Genomic DNA, 25,211 nt, shown 5'->3' with positions numbered 1-25,211 from the left:
GTACTGGTGAGCAAATGTCACACAGCCAGGGGCCTGGGTGACAAAGAACTCAAGATGGAACTCACGGATGAGGCAGGAACTGACAAAGTAAAACACACTCCCCCCACCCACACTGGGTCCTGAGCTCCCTCTTCCACACCACCCCTGGCCGCTCAAACCCAACCCAGGGCTGGAGGGAGAGGGCCTGACCTCCCTTGAAAGCGGAGGCAGTGCCTGAAGGCGTCATATCCTTTCCTTACAGGAGATCTAGATCTGAGCAGCGCACCTGCCCAGCGTCCACATCAATCAACCAGTCCTAGCAGGGACAGGGAACCAAGGGCTCATGCGCAGGAATGATCACTAGGCCACCGGCAGCTACTGGGAATTGAAAGCGAAACTGTCTCAGTGCCCAGAAGCTGAGATCAGAAGATTCACTTCTGCTTCAGGATCTGCCATTTAAAAGCTGTGTGACCTGAGTAAGGTACTTAACCTCTCTGGCTTGGTCTCACAGGGCTGGTGATCTGACTCACGAGGCTGCTGAGACAAGGTATCAAACAGCACAAACCAGCTCTGCCACACACATGGCCTCCAGCTCCCACTTCCAAGTTTCTGAATGCTATAAAATAAAGCAGTGCAACGTTCTTTGGGGAAGGGAAAAAAAAAAAAAAAGGCCAAGAAACAAAAAGCCACCCTGACAAAAGTAAGGGGGCAAGGCCACGAGGGTCAGGGAGACCACCCTTCCCTGGCCGTGTAACCTCAGGTGGTGATGGACATCATGCCTGCGCTAATCAGGTTTCATCTGTGAAATGAGAATGACCCCATTCTTGACTTTCACGGGCTGCGGTCGGAACCTGGCAAGTTTACACCCTCAACCTTGAGAGGCACTGCAGACACAACAACGGCCATGTGACCTCACTGCACCGGTTCTCCTGCCAGGTCAAAGGGGACAAGGGCTGAGCAAAAGGACACCCAGACGCTCTGGGTGCACCAGGAGGCGCTACCACGGACGGCCAATGGGGCCGACCCTGACAGGGGGAGGGCCCCTTCCCCCCAAACAAAGACAGCCATCAGAACCACGGAACCTGGGGCGTCTGGGTGGCTCAGTCAGTTGAGCACCTGACTGCAGCTCCAGTCATGATCTCGTGTCTCGTGGGTTCAAGTCCCCACCATCAGGCTCTACGCTGACAGCTTGGAGCCTGCTGCAGATTCGGTGTCTCCTCTCTCTCTGCTCCTCTTCCACTCATGCTCTGTCTGTCTCTCTCTCTCTCTCTCAAAAATAAGAAAACAAAAACAAAAACAAACAAAAACAGCGGCACCTGGGGGCTCAGTGGGTTAAGTGTCGGACTTTGGCCCAGGTCACGATCTCACTGCTTGTGGGTTGGAGCCCCATGTCGGGCTCTATGCTGACAGTCCAGAGCCTGGAGCCTGCTTTGGATTCTGTGTCTCCCTCTCTGCCCCGTCTCCACTTGCTGACTCAAAAATATAAACGTTAAAAATAAATAAATAAATAGGGGCACCTGGGTGGCTCAGTCGGTTAAGCGGCCGACTTCGGCTCAGGTTATGATCTCATGGTTCGTGGGTTCGAGCCCCGCGTCGGGCTCTGTGCTGACAGCTCAGAGCCTGGAGCCTGTTTCGGATTCTGTGTCTCCCTCTCTCTGCCCCTCCCCCGTTCATGCTCTGTGTCTCTCTGCCTCAAAAATAAATAAACGTTAAAAAAATAAATTTAAAAAATTAAAAAAAAACCACTCCTTCTTTTAAATAAATAAATAAATAAAATAAATAATATAAATAAATAATATAAACAAACAGACAAACCAACCATGGGGCGCCTGGGTGGCTCAGTTGGTTAAGCATCCAACTTCGGCTCAGGTCATGATCTCGTGATTCATGGGTTCTAGCTCCGCGTCGGGCTCTGTACTAACAACTCAGAGCCTGGAGCCTGCTTTAGATTCTGTGTCTCCCTCTCTCTCTGTCCCCCACCTCGTGCTCTGCCCCTGTCTCTCAAAAATAAACATTAAAATTTTTTTAAATAAATAAATAAAAACAAATTTAAAAAAACACAGAACCTTTCCCAAAACTGCATCGACAACTTCAAACAATATTCACCAAACTAATAACAAGCAATTAATAAGTGGTCATTTAAGTAAAACAGGACTACTGGCCATGCTCACGTTCCCACATCTGTCATGTATGTGGTAGGTATACCACAATGACTCTGGTGCATGTTAAACATTTGAGTGAACCCCTGAGATGATGCTGAGAACTCACCATGTGGATGTCTGTCGTGTATTACTTTGACAGCTGCCCCACCAACCCTCCAGTCATGACTTTGAAATCCTGCACACCGAATCTGGTTTTCTCCAAGCAGGACCTGTTGGTACCTTCCTCCTTTAACTGCCTCCCCTGACAAAGGCAGAAATGGGAAGTGTCCTTGCAGGAGGAAGGGACAGAGGGACAGAGGAGGAACCATGGGCTTCCTTCAAGGAAGCAGTTGTGTGTCAGTGCTGACAGTGTACCCTTGTCCCTGCAGAGGTCAGCATGGCACAGGTGCCCTTACCTCTTGACGAGCCCTTTGCTCTGCCCCAGGGACAGGAAGCACTTCATGTGGCCCTGCACACAGTGGCCCTGCACACAGTGGCCCTCACTGGCTATCCCTGCTTCTAAGAGTCACCAGCTGTGAGTCTGAATGTGACATGTGTATGAATGGACTTTGGGAATCATCGGGGCCATCCAGAATCTGTTAGTATTTTCCAATTCACAAATGTTGCTTTAGCTTTTTCACTAATGTGTCACTGAGACAAGCTGAAGTAAACACAAGACCCTGGAAGATAGCCTGAGAACACAGTCTGAGTGCTTCAAAGTCACCAGCCAGCTGGGTCCATGGTCATGCTCAAGAAAATGACAAATGGCTGGCTGGGTGCCAACTTCACACATTTAATTCACCAGAGCAGAACCTTGGAATAAGCATCACTTAGGGGGACCCACCAGGACAACTTCCAGCCGCCAACGGAGGCCAAAAGTCACAGCAGGAGAGGTGATCTTGTTCCACGAGGAACACGGTGGGTCCCATCTGGGAGAAGGAACAAACGTGATGATGCCATCCTCACCCTCTGGACTGGCAGACAGCACTCAGCTGGCACCCAGAGACAAAACCAGGATCAAGCCACACTGGAGAAATCCCAGTTAAAAGACCAGCCAATGGGAAACGGCAATGAACACAGCATAGACCGAAAAGATAGTTGCAAGTAGCTAAAACACGAGACACCATCAGGAAGACAAAAATGAGAGTGAGATAATCATTTTTGCCCAGCACCACCACAAAATTAGGAAGAATCAGATAATCTGGTGTGTAAGAGGAAGTGGGAAAGGCATGGTGGGGCTGGGGGTGGGGGATGGAATAAGCACAACCCGCGGGGCAGCGGCTCAGAGCTGGGCCCTCCCCTGGGTTTGTATGGTCAGGCTGGGCTAGTGGCTCATGCCAGGGGCCACTTGTTCAGACGAGGATGGACAGGAGTCACGGGGTGGGACCCACGAGCCTCAACAGGATGTGCATGACGAGCACAATCCTGCAGGTCTGGCTGGTGCCCAAGAGCGGTCACAGCATGTAAAAGCAAAATAAAGTCGGAAGCCACTGATCCAGAAAAGGAAGGTCCAATCGAATCCAAGGGCTCACAGCAAAGGCCTGGTGCGTGCGGCCCTCCCACACACACTCCGTCCTGGGGAGAGTCCTGGGCTCTGGGAATGTACCTCTCGATGGGTAAGAGAGTGGGGAGGCAGTGAGGGCCCTGATACTGGAGAGAAGATTTCCAAAGAAAGGCCCTCGGCAGTCAAGGAGGAGAGCACACCGGGGTCTGGACAACAGAGTTCCAGGTGCCCTGTGTGGGTGGTTTGGGCATGGGAGACACATGATCGCAATCACTCACCGCCACTATAAGCATCCCCCAGTGGCACCGAGTCGCACTGCTGCCCAGCTGGCCGAGACAAGGGGTTCATAACTGGCAGAAGGAGCCCTGTGTTAGGTCACCAAATGTCCCAGAGCTCTGTGGGATAAGAAGGCCCCAGGAGTGGCCCCTATCACTGTGGCTCAATATTCTCCATTAAGAGCACACACTCTCAGTCCAGCCGGAGCTGAATGAGGGCTCTGGGACAGCAGGGGACCCTGGGAACAGGCACAGCCACCCTGGGGTGACGGGCCACAAGAACAGAGCACAGGCCCCATGGCTGTGGGTAGAGAGAGGCTTCCGGGAGCCATGACCACAGAGCTATCTATGCTGACAGAGCACTTTCTATATGAGCCACAGGCATGACAGGAGTGAGCCAGGAGGAGATGGAGGGATCGCAGGTGAGTGGGGCGAGGGGCACGGGCCCCTGAGGAAGGAGAGGTGCTCTGACTACAGCCTTTGACCCAGGCAGAATGACCAGCAAGCAGCAGGCACCCACCTCGACGTGTGCTGCAATGACAGTGCCATAGACAGGGCAGCCAGAAGCCAGACTGAGCTGGCTTTAGTCAATCCTGCAAGCAAGGACCACCACCCCCGCCACCACAGAAAATCTGTGACCAGCCAAATTAGGAGCAAATGTTTAGAGCTGAAAGGTTAAATGTCCCCACCGAGGACCTTCCGGTACCCTAAACATAGGAGCTCCCAAAAACCCCATCTTTGAAGGAAGACAAACCTTAGTGATGACATTTGCCACTTGTTAAATCAGAGTGCCAGGACATGGGGCATGCAGCACGGTCAGTGTTCTGTGAGGAAAACGGATGACCTTCATCTTTCTGCTTCTGAACCAACTTAGGGAAGAAGTTTTAGGCCCACAAATGCAGAATCCAAAGCCCCTGCCTGGGGAAAGCACTCGGCAGCCTGGCAAGGTTTGCCAATGCCCAGGCATGAGCCCGGTCACTGGTAACAGATAGGCCAGGGCCCCAAGCAAATGGCCCTGATGCTGCTGTCCACGGCACCCCCATCACAAGCAGGCTGCAGGGGCGGGGAGCACCCTGCAGGGGAAGGCACTGCCCCGTGACCACACGAGGCCAAGAACTTGCCACTGGGCACCAGCTCCTGGGCAGAGTCAGGCCACACTGTAGGACTCCCTGGCCCCTACTCCTATCACCTACTTAATAAAGTGCCACTTTATACCTGGTTTTATTTGATAAAAAAGGGAAAAGGTAGCACGACAGGCCTAGGCCTACCCCAGGGAAGGTGCTACGAGCCAGCCATTCCAGACTGGGTCCAACCAGACTGTCCACCTGTGGGCCCACGCTGGTGCTCCAGGCAGCTTCAGAGGTGCCTTTATGGTGCGCTCTGTGAGGGAACACCACCATCCTGGGCTAAGATCCGGGGCAACGCAAGCGAGAAGGACATGGAAGGGCTTTCTTTATGGAAAAGGAGTCTGGCAGAGTCAGAGAACAGCGAGTAAATCAGATATATAAGCATGGAGAGCCCCCCCACCCCCCAAGGAGTTACAGCCACCAGGCTAGGGAGCTACCACGGGAGCTGAGCTGCCAGTATCCAGACCCGGTGCAAGACACCCGCCCTTGGAGCGACAGAGCAGACTGCACAAGGCTAGAGTTAGACCAGGAGACCGCACAGGACCTGCGTCCCTCTTGACATGGTTCCACCACACGTTCATCTGATAATGGTTCACTATGCTCCTGTGTGCTACAGCAGCCCAGCTACGGCTGGGACAGAAGCAGGCAGACCTCTAGGGACATGCTGAGTGCTGGAGGACACACGGAGCGGGGACCCTCTGACCCGAGATGACAAAGGAAGGGGCAGGGTGTAGGGTCGGGAAGACATGGAGGTAAAGCATTCCAGGTGTGGGCACAGGGCACTGTGTCCTGAAGCCCAGAAGCGTGTGGTGCCCTGTGGTGCAGCATGCCCCGGCCACCCTCCCCGTCCTCTCTGACCTGTCACCCTGACCGTGATGCTCAAGGAAGAGGTCCAGGCCGCTCCCTCAGCACATCCTCCCATGACTCCCCAGGGTACAGGCTCTTCCCCACCACCTGCCTGGGGCCCAGGAATGCCACTTTTCCTTCAGGTCCTGCCAAATATCCCTTCTCCAGGGACCTCTCCTGGCTGGTAGGTAGGATTAAAGCCCATGGGACTATCCCTCTTCACTTGGAACCATCAATGCCCAGCACAGGGTCAAGCACTGGAGGACTATTTGCTTACCTTGCTGTTATACCTGGGACCTGGCTGGAGTCTGGCCAAAGTTAAGGACACACACTCTGGGCCATCAGATGCCTAGGTCTGACTGGGACCCCACATGTAGACATCCCACTCACTCACTCCCCACTGCCCAGGCTTCACCTGGCCTGCAGAGTCTGGGGAGGACTTGCCAGGTGGCCACAGCTCGTGGAAGGTATGCACAGACTGCTTTATTTCAGGCCCTGCATGATGGGTGCTCATCCGCTGTGCAGACAGGGCAGGCTGGCACAGGGGCTGAGGAAGGCTGGCCCCATAAGTGGGCACAGGACAGGAGGCTGGCTGCTCTGTTAAACAACCTGCCTGTATGGGCTGACTGCTGCCACTCCTGTTCTGTTTTTTTAAACACAATCTTCTGACTCTTCGGGTTACCAAAATCTCCACACACATCCTGAGTGGAAATGATGACATGAGGCTCACTTTTCTAAATTTCCCCTAAATTTTCCATAGACTTCAGGATTCCTCCTGGACTCCGATGTAAAACTGCTATGCACATCTGATTTCTGCTGTGCTCATCTGTGGCTGGGGCAGGGAAAGGGGAAGCAGCTAGAGGCTCCAGAACCCTCAAGCCTGGAACCTGGCTTTCAGAACAGCAATGCTCATCTCCCCAGAACTGGCCAACTTGCAGAGCTCGGATTCTGGGCCCCCTGTGCCACCTGTCAAGCTTAAGGTGAGCTCAGCACCACCCACAGGGTGAATCGATAGGTTAAAAAGTAACGAGAAACACTAGCCCCAACTTTAAACAAACAAAGCTTTCCAGGCTGCATCCTGGCTAAGGCCCAGCCTTGAGTGCGTGTGAGCTGTGTCCCCACTCTCCTCTCTAACACACCCTGCGGGGTTCTTCTGAGAAATGCTACTGACTCCAGAAACCATCCACTGTGGGAAGCCTTCCACAGTCACCACTGAGTCCTGCCACCAACTTGTCAACAGGTCCTGGGGACTCACACAGACCCTGTAGCCTTGAGCAGCCAAGGAGTCGGTTGGCCAGGAGTCTATGATGCCTGTAACCCAGGAGACCCTCCACCCAGAGTTCCAATGGAGTGGCAAACTCCTGACTTTCCAAGACACCTCAGGCCTTAATTATTCTCCTGGATGACTGGGGCTATGGCATGGACAGCCAGCCCCTTCTCCCCTGCTCCTCCCAGCCCCGTGTCCTGCTCTGAACTTGGCAGCCACCCAACCATATCAATATCAGTGAAGGTTTGGAAGCAATACAAGCTGTCCCCCACCCTGGCCATCGGCTGTTCAAGGGACAGCAGCTCAGATAGCCAGAACCTGTATCCAGGCCCATGGGGCACGCACATGAATGCCAGGCAGGGGCAACATCCTGGGTCTGCAGCCTGATTCAGCCCCGATTCGGCCAATATGAGGTATCCTGTTCCACCACCCCAGGCCTGGGCCTTGCATCCCGCATCCTCCAGTGACCTCCCTGCAACACCCCCAAGCTCATCCGCCCTGAGCTTCACAACAGCAGAGGGACGCCCACACCTGCAACACATGGTGTGCTTGCTCTTAAATAGCTGAGCCCCAGGAATAGCACCAAGAGCCCCAAGAAGAGAACACAGAGGTGGTACCACATCTATTCAGACCAGCCACTCACCGAAGCTGAGCTGTGCCTAGCAGATCCCACACTTGGCAATCAATTCCTGTCACCCGAAAGCATCTGGACTCAATGAATTTACACAAGAGACCAAGACAAGAAAGAGGAGAGGCGGGTCACAGGAGCCACGTGAAGATCCCAGAACAAAGCGCGATTAGAGCCACTGTTCTGGGTGGGGCACAGACCCTGGTGAGTTGCCCTCCATCCCTGAGGAGAAAGCGGTCCAGCATCAGCGCAACTTCTGCTGACAGCCTGGGAGCCTTGCCCTGCACACTTGGGCACCAGTGAAACCCATTCACTGGCCACATTCTCACAGCCCAGGTTCATGGTGGTGGGGGGGCGGGGGCGGTGGGGGGAAGGGGAGGGTATTAACCTCATCTGCTCAGAGACAGGACCTTCCCCACAGAGACACTAGCCAGCAGAGCCAAAGGCAGGAAGGACCGGGGCCACATAGCATCAATCCTACACTCTAAGCCAAAACCCGTCTAAGAATCCTTAACACAGCTCCACTTCCTGTCAGGAGGAACTGGCACAGATCACCGGGTCATGTGGCTCTGTGCACAAGGCTCCCCACCAGCAGGACCCTGTGCACAGGTAAGGGAGCCAGCCAGGCCTCGTCCCGACGCCAGAGCAAGCTGGAGACACGCTGAACACAGGCGACCAGTGCTGGCTGTCCTCATCCCACTTGCCAGATGCACTGAGAGCTGAGCACATCTCGCTGGAACAAGCAGGCATCTGTGAGCGTCCAACACCAAAAATAGTGTGACCAGGGGAGGAAGGAACACACTCTTCTAGCTGTGACCTGCCTCTGCCTCACATATCTCCCCGCAGTCTCTCCACACGGGGATGTTCCCCACACGATGCTGCCCTCGGGTCTCCCCACCGCACAGCACCTCTGCCCAGCCCTGCAGCAGTTCAACAGTGCCACCGACTCTGAAAAAGGAGAGACGACACTGAAAGAGAAGAGCAAGATCATGCCATTTCTACTGATAGAAGCCAAGAACCCAGATACCGCAGGCCCTTGGCAGAGAGGCCTGACTGCCCTCCTCCAAGTCGTTTTTTTTTAATGTTTATTTTTGAGAGAGAGAGAGAGAGAGAGAGACAGAGCATGAGTGGGGGAGGGGCAGAGAGAGAGGGAGACACAGAATCCGAAGCAGGCTCCAGGCTCCGAGCTGTCAGCACAGAGCCTGGCATGGGGCTTGAACTCACAAACCATGCGATCCTGACCTGAGCCGGATGCTCAACTGACTGAGCCACCCGGGCACCCCCCTTCTCCAGGTCTTTAGGGCTGCTGGTACCTAATTCAGAATCCATCTATAGATGATACTCATTCTGAGCTGAGAAAGTTCTGGAAGATTCACTGAGCCCCCCCCCCCCCCCCCGCCTGTGGAAAGCTCACTCCTAGAGGACAGGAGATGCCTGCTGCTCACTGTCTCCTGTCATCTAGTTGCTCCTCATGCCATGAAGCACACGTTCGAAAGACACCCCAATGAACAACCAACCCCTGAGTACAATCCTCCCCTGGAAGATGACACTAGTCCCACTGTATCCCCAGGGACCTAAGGCTGAGGAGACAGAGGGAGGGGAGAGGAATGCTGCAGCCACAGCCGGACTCCAACGGCAGGCAGATGCCCGCCCTCCCACCTCTGCCGGGAACACCCGTGCTTGGCCCTTCCTGCCCAGGGTGTGCATGAATTGTGTTTCCAGAGTTCACCAGCAGGTCACAAGTAAAAAGGACAGGCCCACCAGAGGCTGTGCCAGTCTGGAGCTGTGCCCGAGAAAAGCTCCTGGGCAACCCAGGGATTTGCACGTGGAATGGGAAGCATTCCAAGTCTGCATGAAACTGGGGTGGGAGGGAGGGTGCAGACAGTCCTAGGGCAGACACCTTCAGGTTTGAGGTTCAATTTAATCTATGCTGACCGTGTATCCTCAGGTCAGTCACCATCGTCCAGGTGTCCCTTCAGTGAAATGAAGGGGCCAGACCAAAAGGACACTCCAAGATCTCAGTCCAGCCCTGAGACGTGACAGGAAGCCACAGCCCACAGGGGCGGCATGCCACAGCACAGGGGTCCAAGGTGTGAGCCCAGTCAGCACATTCTACTAGCACACGTAGTCCTCATGTCACACGCCCGTGCCAACACTTCAGACCAGCAGCTCTCAAGCTTTGTCTGTAAAGGGCCAGAGAATCAATCTCTTAGGTTTTGAGAACTAGACAATCTCCATCACAAAGACTCAACTGCTATCATACGGCAAAAGCAGCCTTAAATGATGCTCTGTTCCAAAAAAACTTTAGAAACACAGCTGGCAGGTTGCATTTGCCCCTTGGGTCATGGCTTACTAACTTCTTTCAGACTCTAAGGATAGCACTGAAAGAAGAACATGCCACAGGGGCCCCTAGGAGGCTCAGTTGGTTAAGCGTCCAACTCTTGATTGCGGCTCAAGTCATGATCTCACAGTTCGTGAGAGCGAGCCCTGTGTCGGGCTCTGTGCTGACAGCGTGGCGCCTGCTTTGAATTCTCTCTCTGTCCCTCTCTCTTTGCCCCTCCCCACTTGCGCACATGTGCCCTCTCTCTTTTTCTCTCTCAAATAAACTTTAAAAAAAATGCCGTAACAGTCTACTTCGTTGGCATCCTTATCCAATTCTGTTCACCTCATATGGCAGCAAATATGCCAGAGGCCTTGGTTTTGGAAGCTAGCAGCTACAACAGCAACACTGGGCACAGCAGACCTCAGCTTCCTTGAGGACAAGAGGCCCACTATCACTAAGGGTAGAGGGAAAGCTCTACCACTAATGGTACAGAAAACAGAGCAGCCAGGGTGGGGACAAGGCATGGGATCCCTGTCAGGACCTGGAGAACAATGTAGCGGGGAGGTTATAGGCAGGAGGTGCCCACTGTCAAGGGGAAGGCCATGCTAAGCTAATGCCCCACCCCCAGCTACTGCACACTGAGCTGTCCTGACTTCATTCAGTGGGCATTCTCCTTGCTGGAAGTGTTGCTCTAGGTCCCTTAAATCATCCCCTCCAGATGCGGGGAGAACCACAAGGTCCATATCAGGAAGCTGATTTTCCTCCAAAAAGTCACTGTCCAGGAAAAAAGGCGGGGGGGGGGGGGGGGGGGGAGGAACCTTCCAACTCACTTATCCTCAGGCCAATGGCAGGAGGCGGGGCTAGTCTAAGCTCTCTGGGTCCCAGCGGTACCACTCCCCACAAGGAAGAGCAGCATGAAGGGTGGCTGTCTCAGCCCGGCCCCTCGCCCCCCCTCTGATCAGCCTATGCTTAACTGTAGGGCCTGAAAGCAAGTGTGGGGCCCTAGGCCCATGTGCACATCCCGTAAGCAGAAGGGGAGGCGCCAGCAGGACAGGGGCAGGGAGTCCCGCCTCCACAGTTGGAAGCCCTGAGGCAAGTGGACTGCATCTGCCCACAGGGTCAGAGAAAACACCGCTCCTCCTTAAGCACTACTGGCACAGGCCCCAGCCCTGAGGCCAAGCCAAAGGCAGGAGCAAAGGCAGCAGCATAGTCCCCTACCTGTCCACCACCCCCCAGAGGCCAGGGAACACCCAACCCGAGGGGCCTCCAGGCCATTTCCTACCTGGAAGAAAGCCCATTTTCCACAAGTCACTTTTTGAGTCAATGTGGAACTGAAAGAACTAAATTCACCAAAGGAGAGATTCTGCCCCATCTGAGCTCACGGCCAGGGAAGGGCCCGGCAGCCTCAGGTGCCACAGGGTGGAGCCCAACCTTGCCAATGTCCCTCAGGGCCTCTGTTTGGTTTGGGGACCGGAACACAGAAGTCGTGCCACTGGGAGGGCTGGGAGGTGGTGACAGTTTCCTTGGCCTCACTGCCATCTACACCCAGGTGACCCTGATCAAGATCCTCAGGCAGGACCCGAAGCTAGCCCAAGCCCACCTCAAGTGTGAGAGCCAACATGACCCAATTCCCTGGGGTCAGGTTCTCTGTCACCTGCGATCAGGGGACTCCTGAGCCCATCAGTGGTCCAGCAGGCGTCAGAAGCCCCATAGACCCAAACTCTCGTTGGAGACCCATCAGTATAGCTACTATCAAAACAAACAAACACACACACACACACACAATCCAGAAAATACCAAGTGTTGGTGAGGATGGTTGGCTGAAGAAATTGGAACTCTTATACACTGCTGGTGGGAATGTGAAATAGTGCAGTCGCTGTGGAAAACAGCTTGGCAGTTTTTCAAAAAGTTAAACATAGAATTACCATATGATCCAGCAACTCAACTTCTGGATATATACTCAAAAGAACTAAAAACAGGAACTCAAAGTGAAATAAATCAGAGAAAGACAAATACTGTAAGATCTCATTTATATGTGGGATCCTAAAAAAGAAAAGAAAAAAGACAAACCCACAAAAAGAGATCAGACTTGTGGTCACCAGAGGCAGGGAGTGGGGGGAGAAAAACTGGAGGAAGGGGGGGTCAAAAGGTGCAAATTTCCAGTTATAAAATAAATGAGCACTAGAGATGTAATCTATGACATGGGGACTACAGCTAACAGTGCTGTTATGATATACAGAGAAGTTGCTAGGAGAGTAGATCTTAAGATTTCTTATCATAAGAAACTCTTTTTTTTTTTTTTGCATCCATATGAGATGAGAAATGTGAACTCAACTTGCTGTGGTCATCATCTCACGATATGGGTCAGTCATGTTACTATTCTGTACACCTTAATCGTATACAGCGCCAGATGTCAATTATATCTCAATAAAACTGGGAGGAAAAAGGGGGGGGAAAGCAGAGTCTCAAACAGATGTTTGTACACCAATGTTCACAGCAGCACTATTTACAGCAGCCAAGAGGTATAAACAACCCAGTATCCATCAACAGACAACTGGATAAACACAATGTGGTATATCCATACGATGGAATATTATTCAGCCTTAAAAGGAAAGGAAACTGGCACAGGCTACAACATGAATGAACCTTGAACACCATGAAAGAAATGAGTCATAAAAGGACAAATACCAGGGCGTCCAGCTGGCTCAGTTGCAAGAGCATGCAACTCTTGATCTTGGGGTCATGAGTTCAAGCCCCATGTTGGGTGCAAAGATTACTTACTTACATAAACAAACAAACTTTAAAAAAAATCTAAAAGGACAAATGCCATATGATCTCACTTACATGAGATCACAAAAGTTATCAAATTCATAGAGACAGAAACTAGAATGGTGGGTGCCAGGGGCTAAGGGAGGGAAATTAGTTTTTAATGGGGACAGAGTTTCAATTTGGGAAGATGGGAAAGTTCTGGAGCTGGATGGTGATGATGGCTGCACACACACTTGATATCACTAATCTGTACACTCAAAAATGGTTAAAAAGGGAAAAAATGGTTAAGATGGTAATTTTATGTTATGTGCATCTCACCACAACTTTTAAAAAACATTTACTTATTTTTGAGAGAGCACAAGCAGGGGAGGGACAGAGAGAAGGGGACAGAAGATCCCAAGCTGGCTCTGCACTGACAGCAGTGAGCCCGATGTGGGGCTTGAACTCACGAATCACGAGATGATGACCTGAGCCAAGATCAGATGCTCAACTGACTGAACCACCCAGGTACCCCTCACCACAATTTCTTTTTAAAAGGCTCCAAGAGGTCCCAGATAAAGACTCTCGCTGATTGGTTGGAGCACTCCCAAGGCCTCCCTTGACCATGGCCTGTCACAGGATGGAATCCCCCAGAGAAAACGCTTGTCCACAGAGTGGAGTGAAATCAGCGTGGAGTCAGCCCCCCCACACTGACCCTAGACAGGGGCTGGAGCTCGTCTACACCCACACAGGCCACTGTAGTCACAACTGCTTAGTCGGCTAGATGATGAAGTTAACCCCAACTTCCTGCCGGGGCATCCCTTACCTCCACACCCTCCAGCTGCCCCATCACCCCAGCCTCCCTCCTGTGGCCAACCTCTTAGATCTCACGCAGACTTCAGCAATCTCAGCCTCTTCCCGTATGGTTCCAACTGCTCCACTTCCCACGGCACCTCCTGCCCACAGCCCGCTGTGTTTCTCCCTCCCAGTAGTCATCGCCCATGGGCACCACTACCATGCTCTCAGTGGGCCTCCCCCATAGAGATGTGAGGGCCTCGGGGCATGCCTGGCTAGCCTGCCCACCACGAAGCCCCCGAGCCCAGAATGGCACCTGGCCTGCCTCAGCCCACCAGCAGATCCCAAGTCAGTCTGATAAAAAGAACATCAAAGCCACATGCACCTGTCCAAGTGAGGGTTGTGGTGGGCCGGTCCCCCCATCAGAAAGAGGTCTAGGGGCACAGGGAAAAGTAAGGGGAAGCCCCTTGTTATTCGGCCTTTACACATTGGGGCTCCACTTGCCCAGACTGGATGATGGAGGAAACAGGGCTCGCACCTCCCGTCACTGGGGAACAGCATTCTCCTGGGGAGAGGGGGCTTGGCCCCTTGAGACTGCCCTCATGTCACTCCCCAACAGCCATGAGCCCGCATGCAACCTGAAGGCAAAGATGGGACCACCGCACCCAGGGCTCTGGGCCCGACTCCTCATACTCCGTTGGCAGAGGCCGCCAGCCTGGTGGGCTCAGCAGGCACCCTTGGGCCTGGTCGGAAGTCTCTCCAGAAGCTCAGCCAGCACCTCATGCCTCTCCTCTGCTGTGCGGCCCCTGCCCACTGCCCGCTCCACCATCACCACCTGCTGAGGTTGCCCAAGGCGGGATGGAGAAGAGGGACACGCAGAGGGGCCCAGCTCCCTCAACACAGTGGGGTCGGCTCCGTGGCAGGAAAACTGCTAAAAAATCTGGGGAAAGTCATTTCCTCATTTAAAAAAGAAACCCTTAACGATAGAGACAAACGAGTGGATATTTTAAATTCTTAAAGGCCTCACATTCTCAGGTCATTTGTGGTACACTGACACATGCATATACACAGGGGGGCGGAATGGACTGGACACAATGGAATGACAGGACCATCTGACCCAGCTGCTCACTACTATCTCAGGTGACGCTTCAACCCAGGGAAACTGAGGCTCAAGAGGAAGCCTGGATTCCCAGGCTGTTAACAGGAGCTAGCTAGAGCCAGTCCACCTGACCCCAACTCCTGCTCCTCAGCATCCTTGGAGGGAGGCACCTTCTTATTAAGACACCTTCCCTACATGTCTAAGATGGACACAGGGACAGCAAGGCAAACAGTGAGGCGCTGACACCCACTGACAGCCCGAGGTAGGAGCAGAGTTAGCTGGAAGGGCACACATTCAAGGAAGGTGTCCCCGAGTTGAGCCTCATTTTCCCCGTCTGAGGAACAGTGAGAACACTCAAAACAACCCAAAGGCACAGTAGATTAACCACAGCCCCCAGTCAGGGCAGTTCATTAACTCCTCAAAGACGGGGTAATCCAAGGCTACCTGTTCCACAGCACATTTGAGAATGCTGGGAAGTGATAAGTGGGCACAAGGCCCTTGAGCCAACTTTCTCTATGCTTTAGACAGCATCACCTGTCCTCCATCCAGCCTTGGCTCCCCCAGTATCCAGAGCACCCACTCTCCAGAAACTGGTCAACACCAGCACAATAAGGGAAACCTGGCATGCAGCTACCCCTGAGCAAAGAACATAATCCAAGAACTGGGACCAAAAAAAAAAAACAAAAACAAAAACAAAAAAAAGGCTGCTGGCTTCCAGAGCTGCCACATCAGTTCAAAACACCTTCCACACCTTCCAATCACACTCAGGACATTTTAAAAAAATCACGTGACATCCACATCTGGGTACAAAAGCGGCAACCCAGGGGCACCTGCGTGGCTCAATGGGTTAAGCATCCAACTTCAGCTCAGGTCACCATCTCACAGTTGGTGAGTTCAAGCCCTGCATTGGGCTCTCTGCTGTCAGTGCAGACTCCACTTTGAATCCTCTGTCTCCCTCTCTCTGACCCTCCCCTGCTCATTCTCTCTCTCTCTCTCTCTCTCTCTCTCTCTAATAAATAAACATTAAAAAAACAAACAAAGCACAATAGCTCCTCGTTCTCTCTTTAAAAGCAACCCAGAAAGATGTAGGCTCTGCAGCCAACACCAACAGGGCAGCGGATATGCATCTGCCACCTTAGCCCTCGACGTTAATGACAACGATATGCACCCACCACAGACCTGCAGCAGCCCTCGGATCAGCCACCCTTATCCTTCCTCTGGCCCAGAATCACTCCAGAGGCGACCGGCAACATCTTTTCAAGCCACACATAACCTGACTCTCACAAACCCAGTGCAGGCAAGACAATAAAGCTGAGCGCATGACGATGTTTCTGCCACGCGGCAGAAATCGGGAACCGTTAGAAACGTCCACCTCCCCAGCTAGCCACGGCTGGCTGCCCAAACACTTCCCACATCTGTCCTGTTGCCCATTCCCCTGTGCCACCCCGGCTCAGGCCCTTAGAACCTCCATTCCATCCCCGGCCTCTCGCCTCTAGCCCTGCCGTCCCTGACCATCCACTCCCACAGCCCAGACCACATCTCTCCCAAGCCTCGATTTCAACATGCAAAAGTTGTTACCACTCAGCCACACGCAGCCTCAGGCTCCACTCTGCTGTGCAGGCGCACCCGGGGTGCCCCTCACTGCACTTCAGCGCTTCTGCACAGCCCTCAGCAGGGGACAGCAGACAGGGCTCCCAGCACACAGGAATCCCCAGGATCGGTGTGGTGCCCCAAACACGGTACCCGAGGAATACTGATCCGTTAGGGTGCATGCAGCAAGGGAGATGCAGTCACTACAAAGTAAAGCCTACAGCCACGTTGAATAACACAGCTAATACAGTGTCAGGAAGAAACAAGATCTAATATCTTAAGAGGACATCACTATGATGATGAGGTGCCCAGACGCAAGACAGAGGAAGGCACCAAGGTGTCAACAACAGAGATGGCCTTGGCCCATGGGAACAGGAAGTCACTCCGTTCAGATATTTTGCAAGTTTTCTATGCTGAGCTATACTCCTTTTATAGTGAACTTTTCAACTTGTGTTACTTTTTTTTTTTTATGTTGTATTTATGTTTGAAAGAGAGACAAAGAGAGGGCACACGTGTGAGCAGGGGAGAAAGGGGGGCCGAAAGAGAGAAGGGGTCAGAGGATCCAAAGCGGGCTCTGCACTGACAGCAGCGAGCTCAGTATGGGGCTTGAACTCACAAACCTCGAGATCATGACCTGCGTCGAAGTCGGCCGCTCAACCAACTGAGCCATCCAGGTGTCCCTCAACACGTGTTACTTGTAAATAGGAGTTCCATGACCCCATGAACTTGACAAACATGAGAGGCCCCCTCCCCTCCAGAAGGGCTGCAGGGAGTCACCAACATGCCCTGACCTGGTGACTCAGCCAAGAAAGAGCTGCATCACAACGGCCAGGGAGGGACCTAGACCAGAGAATATAATTAGCATCAGACTCCAATGCAGCCACTTGGTGTGGGGACAGGAGGTCTCTCGCTGGATGGTTAATTTGGACACCAGCTTTTTTGTTAAAAAGTAAAGTGACAAAACAACTACATACTATAGTTGTCTGTCATCACTGCACCTACAGGTCAGAGGTCACTTGGGGGGGACTGTTCTCAAAAGCATCCCTTTGGACACTTGGTTGACTGTGGAGCGGCCACATATCACCGGAGGTAAGATCTCAGACAACTCCAGGTTGTGCTCGTCACAGACCCAAGAGAGACTCCTAAAGACAGGGGCAGGGGAGCAAGGCCCTAAAAATGAAGGACTCAAAGGAGGCCAAACCCCACAGGCATGGATTGGCAGCCTGGGCCTGGCCAGGCTGCATTAGGCAGGGCTGCTGCCACATGAGAAGGAGACTTCCTGAAACCAGTGTCTGCTCCAGAACCAGTTACTCGGAACAGGGGAAGCAGTGTTATTGTCAAAGACACTCCAGAGATGTCACAATCTGGCTATGATGTCAAAACTACTTCAAGGGTGATGAACTCTGGCCTTGCGATGAGTCAACAGAGGGTGGGTTTCTGCCAAGCAGCCTGCTGTTTACACACAATCACCACAGTCACCGTGGTGGTGGTGGCAGGAACAGCGAGCAAGCCAGAAGCCTAGTCAAGGGTCACAGTGGCCGAGGCGGGGCCTGGCCCCTCCCCACAATCTCACTGGCCGCCCGCAGAAACTTCTATCCCTTGCCCCCACACCCTGGGTCATTCACACATCCTGTCACAGCACCTATGAGACAAGAGCCTTCTAGGAAGGATTCACCCCACCCACAACTATCAAGAGCGTACTTTGAAATACACAAGTAAACTGAACCCCTACAGCCAGAGGGCAGGAGACAGGAAGCGGTGCTCTGGACACCAACAGGCCGGCCTGATCCACCTGGCCCGGCCTGCCAGGCCACCTCCCTTCAGAGGGGGCAGAGCTTGGAGCCATCCCAAGCTGGTTCTCAGCCCCATCCCAGTTGGGAAATTCCTTCCGGTGACTTGACCTCCCAGAGTCTCTTCCCATTTCCTCACCTGACAAGTGGGAACCACTCCCCGCCACAGGCCTGACAGATGGGGGTGAGATAAAGTAACGTGTGCAGCTCGGGCCAGCGCTGGCGTGTGGCCGGTGAGCCACAGGTGTTGGTTGTCACCATCTTTAGGCTTTCTCAGGGCAGGGGGCACAGTACAGTCACAGTGACAACCTCAGGAATTTGCATGGCCATTCATGTCACCCGTGCTTGGAGTCTAGAGCGCTGGCATTTAACTAGAACTGGAGACCGTGGTGGGATCCCCTTTCATAGTTGCATCCCAGTGGCTCAAACTCCCTCCCAACTCAAGAGGCAGCCTGGGCCAGAGGACAATCCAAGTGATCTTGGGCAGGTGGCCGATGACCCTCTGGGTGCCAACGGCCCTCAAAGGCATAGTGGGAACAATCAGCTAGCCTTCCAGCCAAGGTTGTCAAGAAGATGACAGGAGCCTGGACAAAGGACTTAGAGGGGCCTGGCCCATAGCCAAGAGGGGCAGCACCAGCTATTTCTGAAGACGGCTGGTCTGAAAAGCAGACAGAGCTGGCAAGAAGCTGTCCTGCTTAGGGCTAGGTGGGCACCCCCAGAAAGGGGAGACAAGCTTACTTCCCGGGGCCTCGCTGTGGGAGGGGAACAGAGGCTAAATTAAGGCTCCTCCTGCCACCAGTGCCCGAGCTGACATCCACACAGCCGCCCCCTTAGCAGCAGGCGAGCAGCCCCCAGCACAGCTCTAGAACAGTCATGGAGTATTTGCGGCAGGCCTCCTGCATGTCCTCTCCCCACACACCCTTCCCCAGGACAGAGCCCTGGCAGCTGTCCTCCATGCCCCAACACCCTCCCCAGTCTCTTGTGTCTCAAGGCTTGAAGGCAACATGCCTGGAACCCCCAGCCCTCCCTACACAGGATCCCTCACCCAGAGACCTCAGCCCTGGCATCACCTCGAAGCACCTCTCTCAATCAGCACCCTTTTACACCACCCCACAGCATCACATCATCCCATTTTATTTCCTTCCTGCTGCTGGCGGCTGTCAAGTTCTTTGTGCCCATTTCTGTGCTGTCTTGTTCATTATTATATGCCTCCTGCCTCCAGAATGTCAGCTCATAACACGAGAGGCCCATCTCGGTCACTTCTGAACATACAGCACCTGAGCAGTAGCCCTGTGCAAACCAGCTGCTCGATCAGATTTGGGTGGATGCAGGAACCCAGGCTCCCTGCCTCCCACAAAGTCTATTCAAACCTCCAGGTGGGAACGAGCTCTGGGTACAAGTACCAAGTGCTGAGAACAGGGAGGAGGGGGGTTGGGGGTGTTAGGGCTGCACTGACGGCCACACACATGTCAAAAGAATCCTCACAGCCTTAAGAGAAGAAGGAGCCAGAGCTGAGAGAGGGCAGCGCACTGGGACCCTCACAGCCCTGACAGAAGGATCTGGAACTGGGAGGGGTTGGGTACTGGGACCCTCACAGTCTTGAGGAGAAAGATCTAGAGCTCAGACATGGCCAGACACTAGGAACCTCCCAGCTAAGAGAAGAAGAATCCAGAGCTCAAAAAAGGGTCGGGCAGTAGGACCTTGCAACCCTGCAAGAAGAAAGAGTCAGAGCTGGGAAGGGTCAGATACTGGAATATGCACAGTCCTGAGGACAAGAAGGATCCAGAGCTGGGAGAGGATCAGGCACCGGAATCCTCATAGCCCCAAAGGGGAGGAATCTTGACTGGGAGGGGTCACTCACTAGCCCAAGGCCTCAAGCGGGTAGAACCAAGATTCAAACTCAGACTACAATCTTCAGGCATCTTGAGCCCCTCCCTGGGTCCTCAATTTTTCCTTAACGACAATATGCTCCTCTCCACCGAGGAGCTTATAAACCAGGAGAGAAGGTCACCCAGCAACAGAAATACCCAGGTGGTTGAGGCAGGTGCCCCAAGGAGGGTCACTTCCTCAGAGTGGCCAGGGAACACTTCTCTAAGCAGGTGCATGTTGCTATCTTGGAAGGATGGATCTATACCTCCGCCCTCTTCTCTCCCAGAAGTAGCCCACAGTGAAATGGAAGATCTACAGGCATAGCTGCCTCGGGACTCACTCGAGTTTTTATATTCAAGAAGAAGCTTCACGAAGCCTAAGTCTAGACGGTGGCAGCTGTGTATATTACCTTCTGCTACATTCCAGACTGGCCACTAGGTCTACACAAAGGCAGCTCACACTCCACACCCCTCTGGAGAGAGAAACCATGGGGGACTTCTATACTCAGGCTCCTCCAACAGCTAGGATTACAGGCTCTCTTCGGCCACAGAGAAAATTTCGCAGTAACTTCCTCTCCAGTCCCCTGCCACATCTGAGTCTGTGAAAGTCTCTTTGCAATTAAAAGTAAAAATAAAAACCCTCTCCACAAGTTGCTATTGACAAACCATATAATAACCACAGTGCTACAGAATAGAAAACTCCAGACACTATTGACAACTGCACATAAGAGGTTTTGTTAGTAACCCCTACACTTCTCCGGTCGCACAGACCAGTTCTTCAAGTCACCGTCCCCATGCCCACCACCCAAAAGCACCCAAGCCGCCCTGATTTTAGCTCAATCCTCTACAATGCCCAACAAGTAATATTAAATATGAAATTGCCAAGTAACTTAAATTATCAGTCAGCTTCCGAGAAAAACTCAAATTTGGGTCACCCTCAAAGTTTAGTCCAGCTGGCCTAGATGCCCCAACTGGCTTGGAGAAGTTCTTTGAGGGAGCCCCTCCTGGCAGATCAACACTGTCATACACAGTGTGCTTCGAAGCTGTGCTTCGAGGGGGATGAGCTGGAGTCTGTAGTTACCTTCACCCTCACATGAGGAAGATCCAGCTTAGTTAGGGGATGTAACCAACACCCTAAATTAAAAATAGCAGTATGACAGCATGAGGTGGACACATAGGCAGACCTTCCGGACAACTAGATCAAGCAAGGGTAGCATGGCAGGGAAGGCGGGGCTCTTAAGTGACCAGGTACCAAGTTCACCTTATTTACATGACTCATGAGCTCTCCCCCAGCTGTTTCGAGGAAAGCCCGCCTTCCTGCAGGACAAGTCAGAACTGCCTAGGGAAAAAGACTCCAGACTGGAATGCCACAAGGAAAGGAGACTTAAGCTGGACACAGTGTCCCCACCACCTCCTCCTCCTCACCTGCAAGGGCACCTTAGCCTCATCTTGAGGAATCCTTTTGACAAGGGGAGAACTCGCTCTTCTAAAAAAAAGAGACCTCTTCTGTGAATGGGAAACTGTGACACCAGGACAGGAAGGAAACTGCCCAAAAAAAAAAAAAAAAAAAAAGTGGGAAGAAGCACGGGAAGGGTGGGCACCAGGAAAGTGGTGGGAACCAGGAAAGTGGTGGGAACGTTAACAGGGCAAGAAATTCCCGGCTTAGCTAATGGTGCTGAACAAGTCTGGGGCAGGAAGAAAGCCACATTCCTTCCTAGTTAGTCTCTCTCCTCACCCGCCCTCGGCCCCCCCATTCCCAGTATACACAAACACACACACACACACACACACACACACACACACACACACACGCACACATGGAGCAAGGCCTCCACGAGCCGGACACCAGACCCCTCCCCAGCCACTTTATGACTGCAAAGTCCCCACTTTCCAGGCAACAAGGAAAAGGGCTCCCAAGCCACTTCTCCTCAGGTCCTGACCACTCCGGGCACCTGCAAGTTCTGTCCCAACACAGACGGAAGGCGCCATGACGCAAACAGAAATGGGAAGAAGCAAGTTTCTGATCAGGGTCCCAGATGTGCCCCCAAATCGGGCCTGAAAGAGGGTGCACTGCAGCCTCCCCCCAACCCACGCACACTGAGCCAGGTGGCAGAAGTGAAACGCCTCTAACTTCCCCAGATGGGCCCAAATCAGCCCCTGAGAAGTTTGAGAGTCAGCAGCTAGGTGCCCACAAAGGGCTCCCAGCCTGGGAAAGGCACCATGCCAGCGACCCCCCACATACACACCTTCTTCCCCCCAAAATATTCCCACTCTCTAAAAATGTCCAGTAAGGCAGGGTCCCCTGCGAGGAGCAGGGGAGTTGGAAACAAGCTGTCAGTTTCTGCCCAAACGCCCCTTCCCAAGAACCAACAGTGAGCCCAATTCCAAGGGCTCCATTGGTGTCAAAGCCGGCCCTCCCAATGAAAACACAGCTTCCCCACACAAACGGAACAGGATCTCCACAGGTGCCCCGACAGCGGTGCCCCACTGATCCACCCTGCCTGGCACCCAGACGGAGAAGCCCCAAGCTTCCCCTCCACCCTGTCCTCCGGCCAGGTGAACAGCTCAGTTCCTGCCCAGGTGCTGGGTGAGCCGGGAAAGGCTCTGGAGCCTCCGGGTGCCGACTTAGTCGCCCACCCCCACCCCCGGACCAGACGCGCGAGCTCCGGGTCCCTCGGCCGCCTCGGGCCGCCCGCCAGTGTCACCTCCCAGCGCCGTAAAGGAACGCAGTTCCCCGCGCTCCAAGCTGGACAGGTGCCCACCCCGCGACCTGTCGGCCCAGGGACCCGAGAACAGCACCCGGGACGCCGGACCCCGCGCCCCGAGGCCAGGACGCCTCCGCGAGGGGCGCGTGAGGCCGGCCTGCGCTTCGACTTCTCCGACGGCCGCGCCGGGCTCCACGCCGCTCACCTGGCTGGAGCGGTAGCTCTCGAAGGCCCTCAGGGCACTGTCGGTAAGCTTCACGTGGAACACAGACACCTTGCTGCCGTCGCTCACCCGCCCGCAGGACAGCCCGTAGCTCCGATCCTCCTTCAGCGCCGCCATCTTGCGACCATCGCTCCCCCGCCCCCCCTTCCCGGTTCCAGCGCCGGAGCGCGGGCCACGCCCCGCCCCGCCGCCCGCTGACGCGCTGCATTATTCATGAGACGCGGCTGGCCACACCCCCTCTGGATCTAGCGAAGCCCACAGTAGCCTCTGCACGGCCGGCCGACTGCTGCATTATTCATGAACGCAGCTGGTCGCGCCCCCTGTGGGCCTGGCGAAGCTCACAGTCACCGCCCCAGGTGCTGTATATTCATGAAGTGTGGATGGCCCCACCTCTCAAGACCCCGGAGAGGGTCACTTCCGTGCCCGGACTCCGCCCCGACACGCGCACCCCTCCAGGCCCCGCCTCAATATACATTATTCATGGCCCTGACTCAGCCAGGCCGGCCGAAGCCACGCCTCACTGGCCGCTGACGTGATGCATTATTTATGAAGTCGCACCAAACCTACCGCCTTTGGTTTCTGTTGAGAGCGGTAGCCTGTGCGTGAAGGGGGCGGGGCCGGTGCAAAACACGTGGGGGGCGGGGCTGGCTATTGGCCCGGTGAATGGGCGTGACTATGCAAACCGAGCGCGCGTTGGACGCTGGGTTGGGCTAGTGGGGCTTCCCTTAAGGTAAGTAGATGGGATTCCCTGGCCCGGGCTGTTAGGGAATTGGGGGTGATGGGGAAGCAGGAAATTTTGCTCATGATAAAAGTAGACTTTTATTAGAATAAAATTCTACATCCCCAAGGTTCCTGAAATATGGTGGTTGTGCAGCTTTCCCATTTTAAGAAAACACTTTATGGGGGCACCTGGATGGCTCAGTAGGTTAAGCCTTGGACTTTGGCTCACGTCATGATCTCAAGGTTCGTAAGTTCCAGCTCCGCACCGGTCTCTGTGCTGACAGCTCAGAGCCTGGAGCCTGCTTCTCTCTCTGCCCCTCTTCTGCTCACACCGTCTCTCTCTCTCTCTCTCTCAAAAATAAACATTAAAAAAGGTTAACATAAAAAAACATTTTATATATCATAAGATTAACCCATTTAAAGTGTGCTATTCAGTGGCGTTTAATACATTCACAATGCTGTGCAGCCACAATTATCTCATCTGGGGAAATTTTCATCATCTCTAAAGAAAACCCGTACACCAGGCACCTGGCTGGCTCAGCCCATGAAGTGTGCGGTTCATCACGGAAACTGCTTCCGGTCCTCTGTTCCCCTCTCTCTCTGGACCTTCCCCGCTCGTGATCTCTCTCTCAAAAATAAAAAAAACATTTAAAAATAAATAAAATATTTCAATTAATTTTTTGAGGGGAGGAGGAGCAGAAAGAGGGGGAGAGGGGGAATCCTAAGCAGGTTCCACATCCAGTGCGAAGCAGGACACAGGGCTGGAACCCATGAACAATGAGATCATGACCTGAGCCAGAATTGAGTCAGATGCTTAACCAACTGAGCCACCCAGGTGCCCCCCAAATTAAAATCTTTATAAAAGAAAACCCCTACCCACTAGTCACTCCCCATCCCCCCTTCCCAGCCCCTGCAACCAGTAACCTACTTTCTGTGTCTATGGTTTTACTTATTCTGAACATTTCATATCAATGGAATCATACCATATGTGACCTTCTGTGACTGGCACTCAGTGAAAGACTCAGCATGATGTTTTTGTGAAAGTGAATGAAGGCAACCTCATTTAAAATAGAGTCAGGAGGTCAGAAGAAGGAGCTCTGTGCCCTACTGACTCATTGTTAATTGCAGACCCCAACAGGAAGACGTCTACTTTACTATACCCCAGCAGGACAGAGGATGATTTTCTCCTCACCCAGCAATAGCCCAGCCAATAAGACACTGCCACAACTCACCCAATGAGAAACTCACTACCTTGACTTTCCTCCAATGGACTTTCCTTCAAGGCAGCCCCTCCCAACTTCCTCTCTTTTCTCTAGGAGGTAATTTTTCATCTCTTTTGTTTGGTTTTACCGATACCCTAGCTTGCATGTCCTGAGTTGCAATTCCTCTGCTATTCCTGAATAAACCCATTTCATTGGTGAAATAACTGGCTGTTTCGTTTTCAAGGTTAATATATTCAAGGCTGGTCCCGTTGTAGCATGTATCAATAATTCATTCACTTTTATGACTAATATTCCATTGTGTGGATGGACCACATTTTGTTTACTCATTCATCCACTGATGGACATTTAGGTTGTTTCCAC

At 53.3% G+C, this 25,211-nt stretch overlaps 1 protein-coding gene across 1 annotated transcript in view; it reads right to left on the bottom strand.

The window, feature by feature from the left end:
* The window catches only part of ELL (elongation factor for RNA polymerase II), a 77,001-nt gene extending 53,947 nt beyond the window's left edge, over positions 1-23,054 (bottom strand). The window contains exon 1 of the mRNA XM_027038399.2: positions 22,891-23,054. Coding sequence (XP_026894200.1) covers positions 22,891-23,025 — 135 coding nt within the window. The 5' untranslated portion in view covers positions 23,026-23,054. The remainder of the gene's footprint in view (positions 1-22,890) is intronic.
* Positions 23,055-25,211: the final 2,157 nt, after the last annotated feature.

The sequence above is a fragment of the Acinonyx jubatus genome, chromosome A2, assembly GCF_027475565.1.
Source record: "Acinonyx jubatus isolate Ajub_Pintada_27869175 chromosome A2, VMU_Ajub_asm_v1.0, whole genome shotgun sequence".
Classification (NCBI taxonomy): Eukaryota; Metazoa; Chordata; class Mammalia; order Carnivora; family Felidae; genus Acinonyx; species Acinonyx jubatus.
Note: the sequence above shows the minus strand (reverse complement) of the source record. Positions and strands in the feature narration are given on the sequence as shown.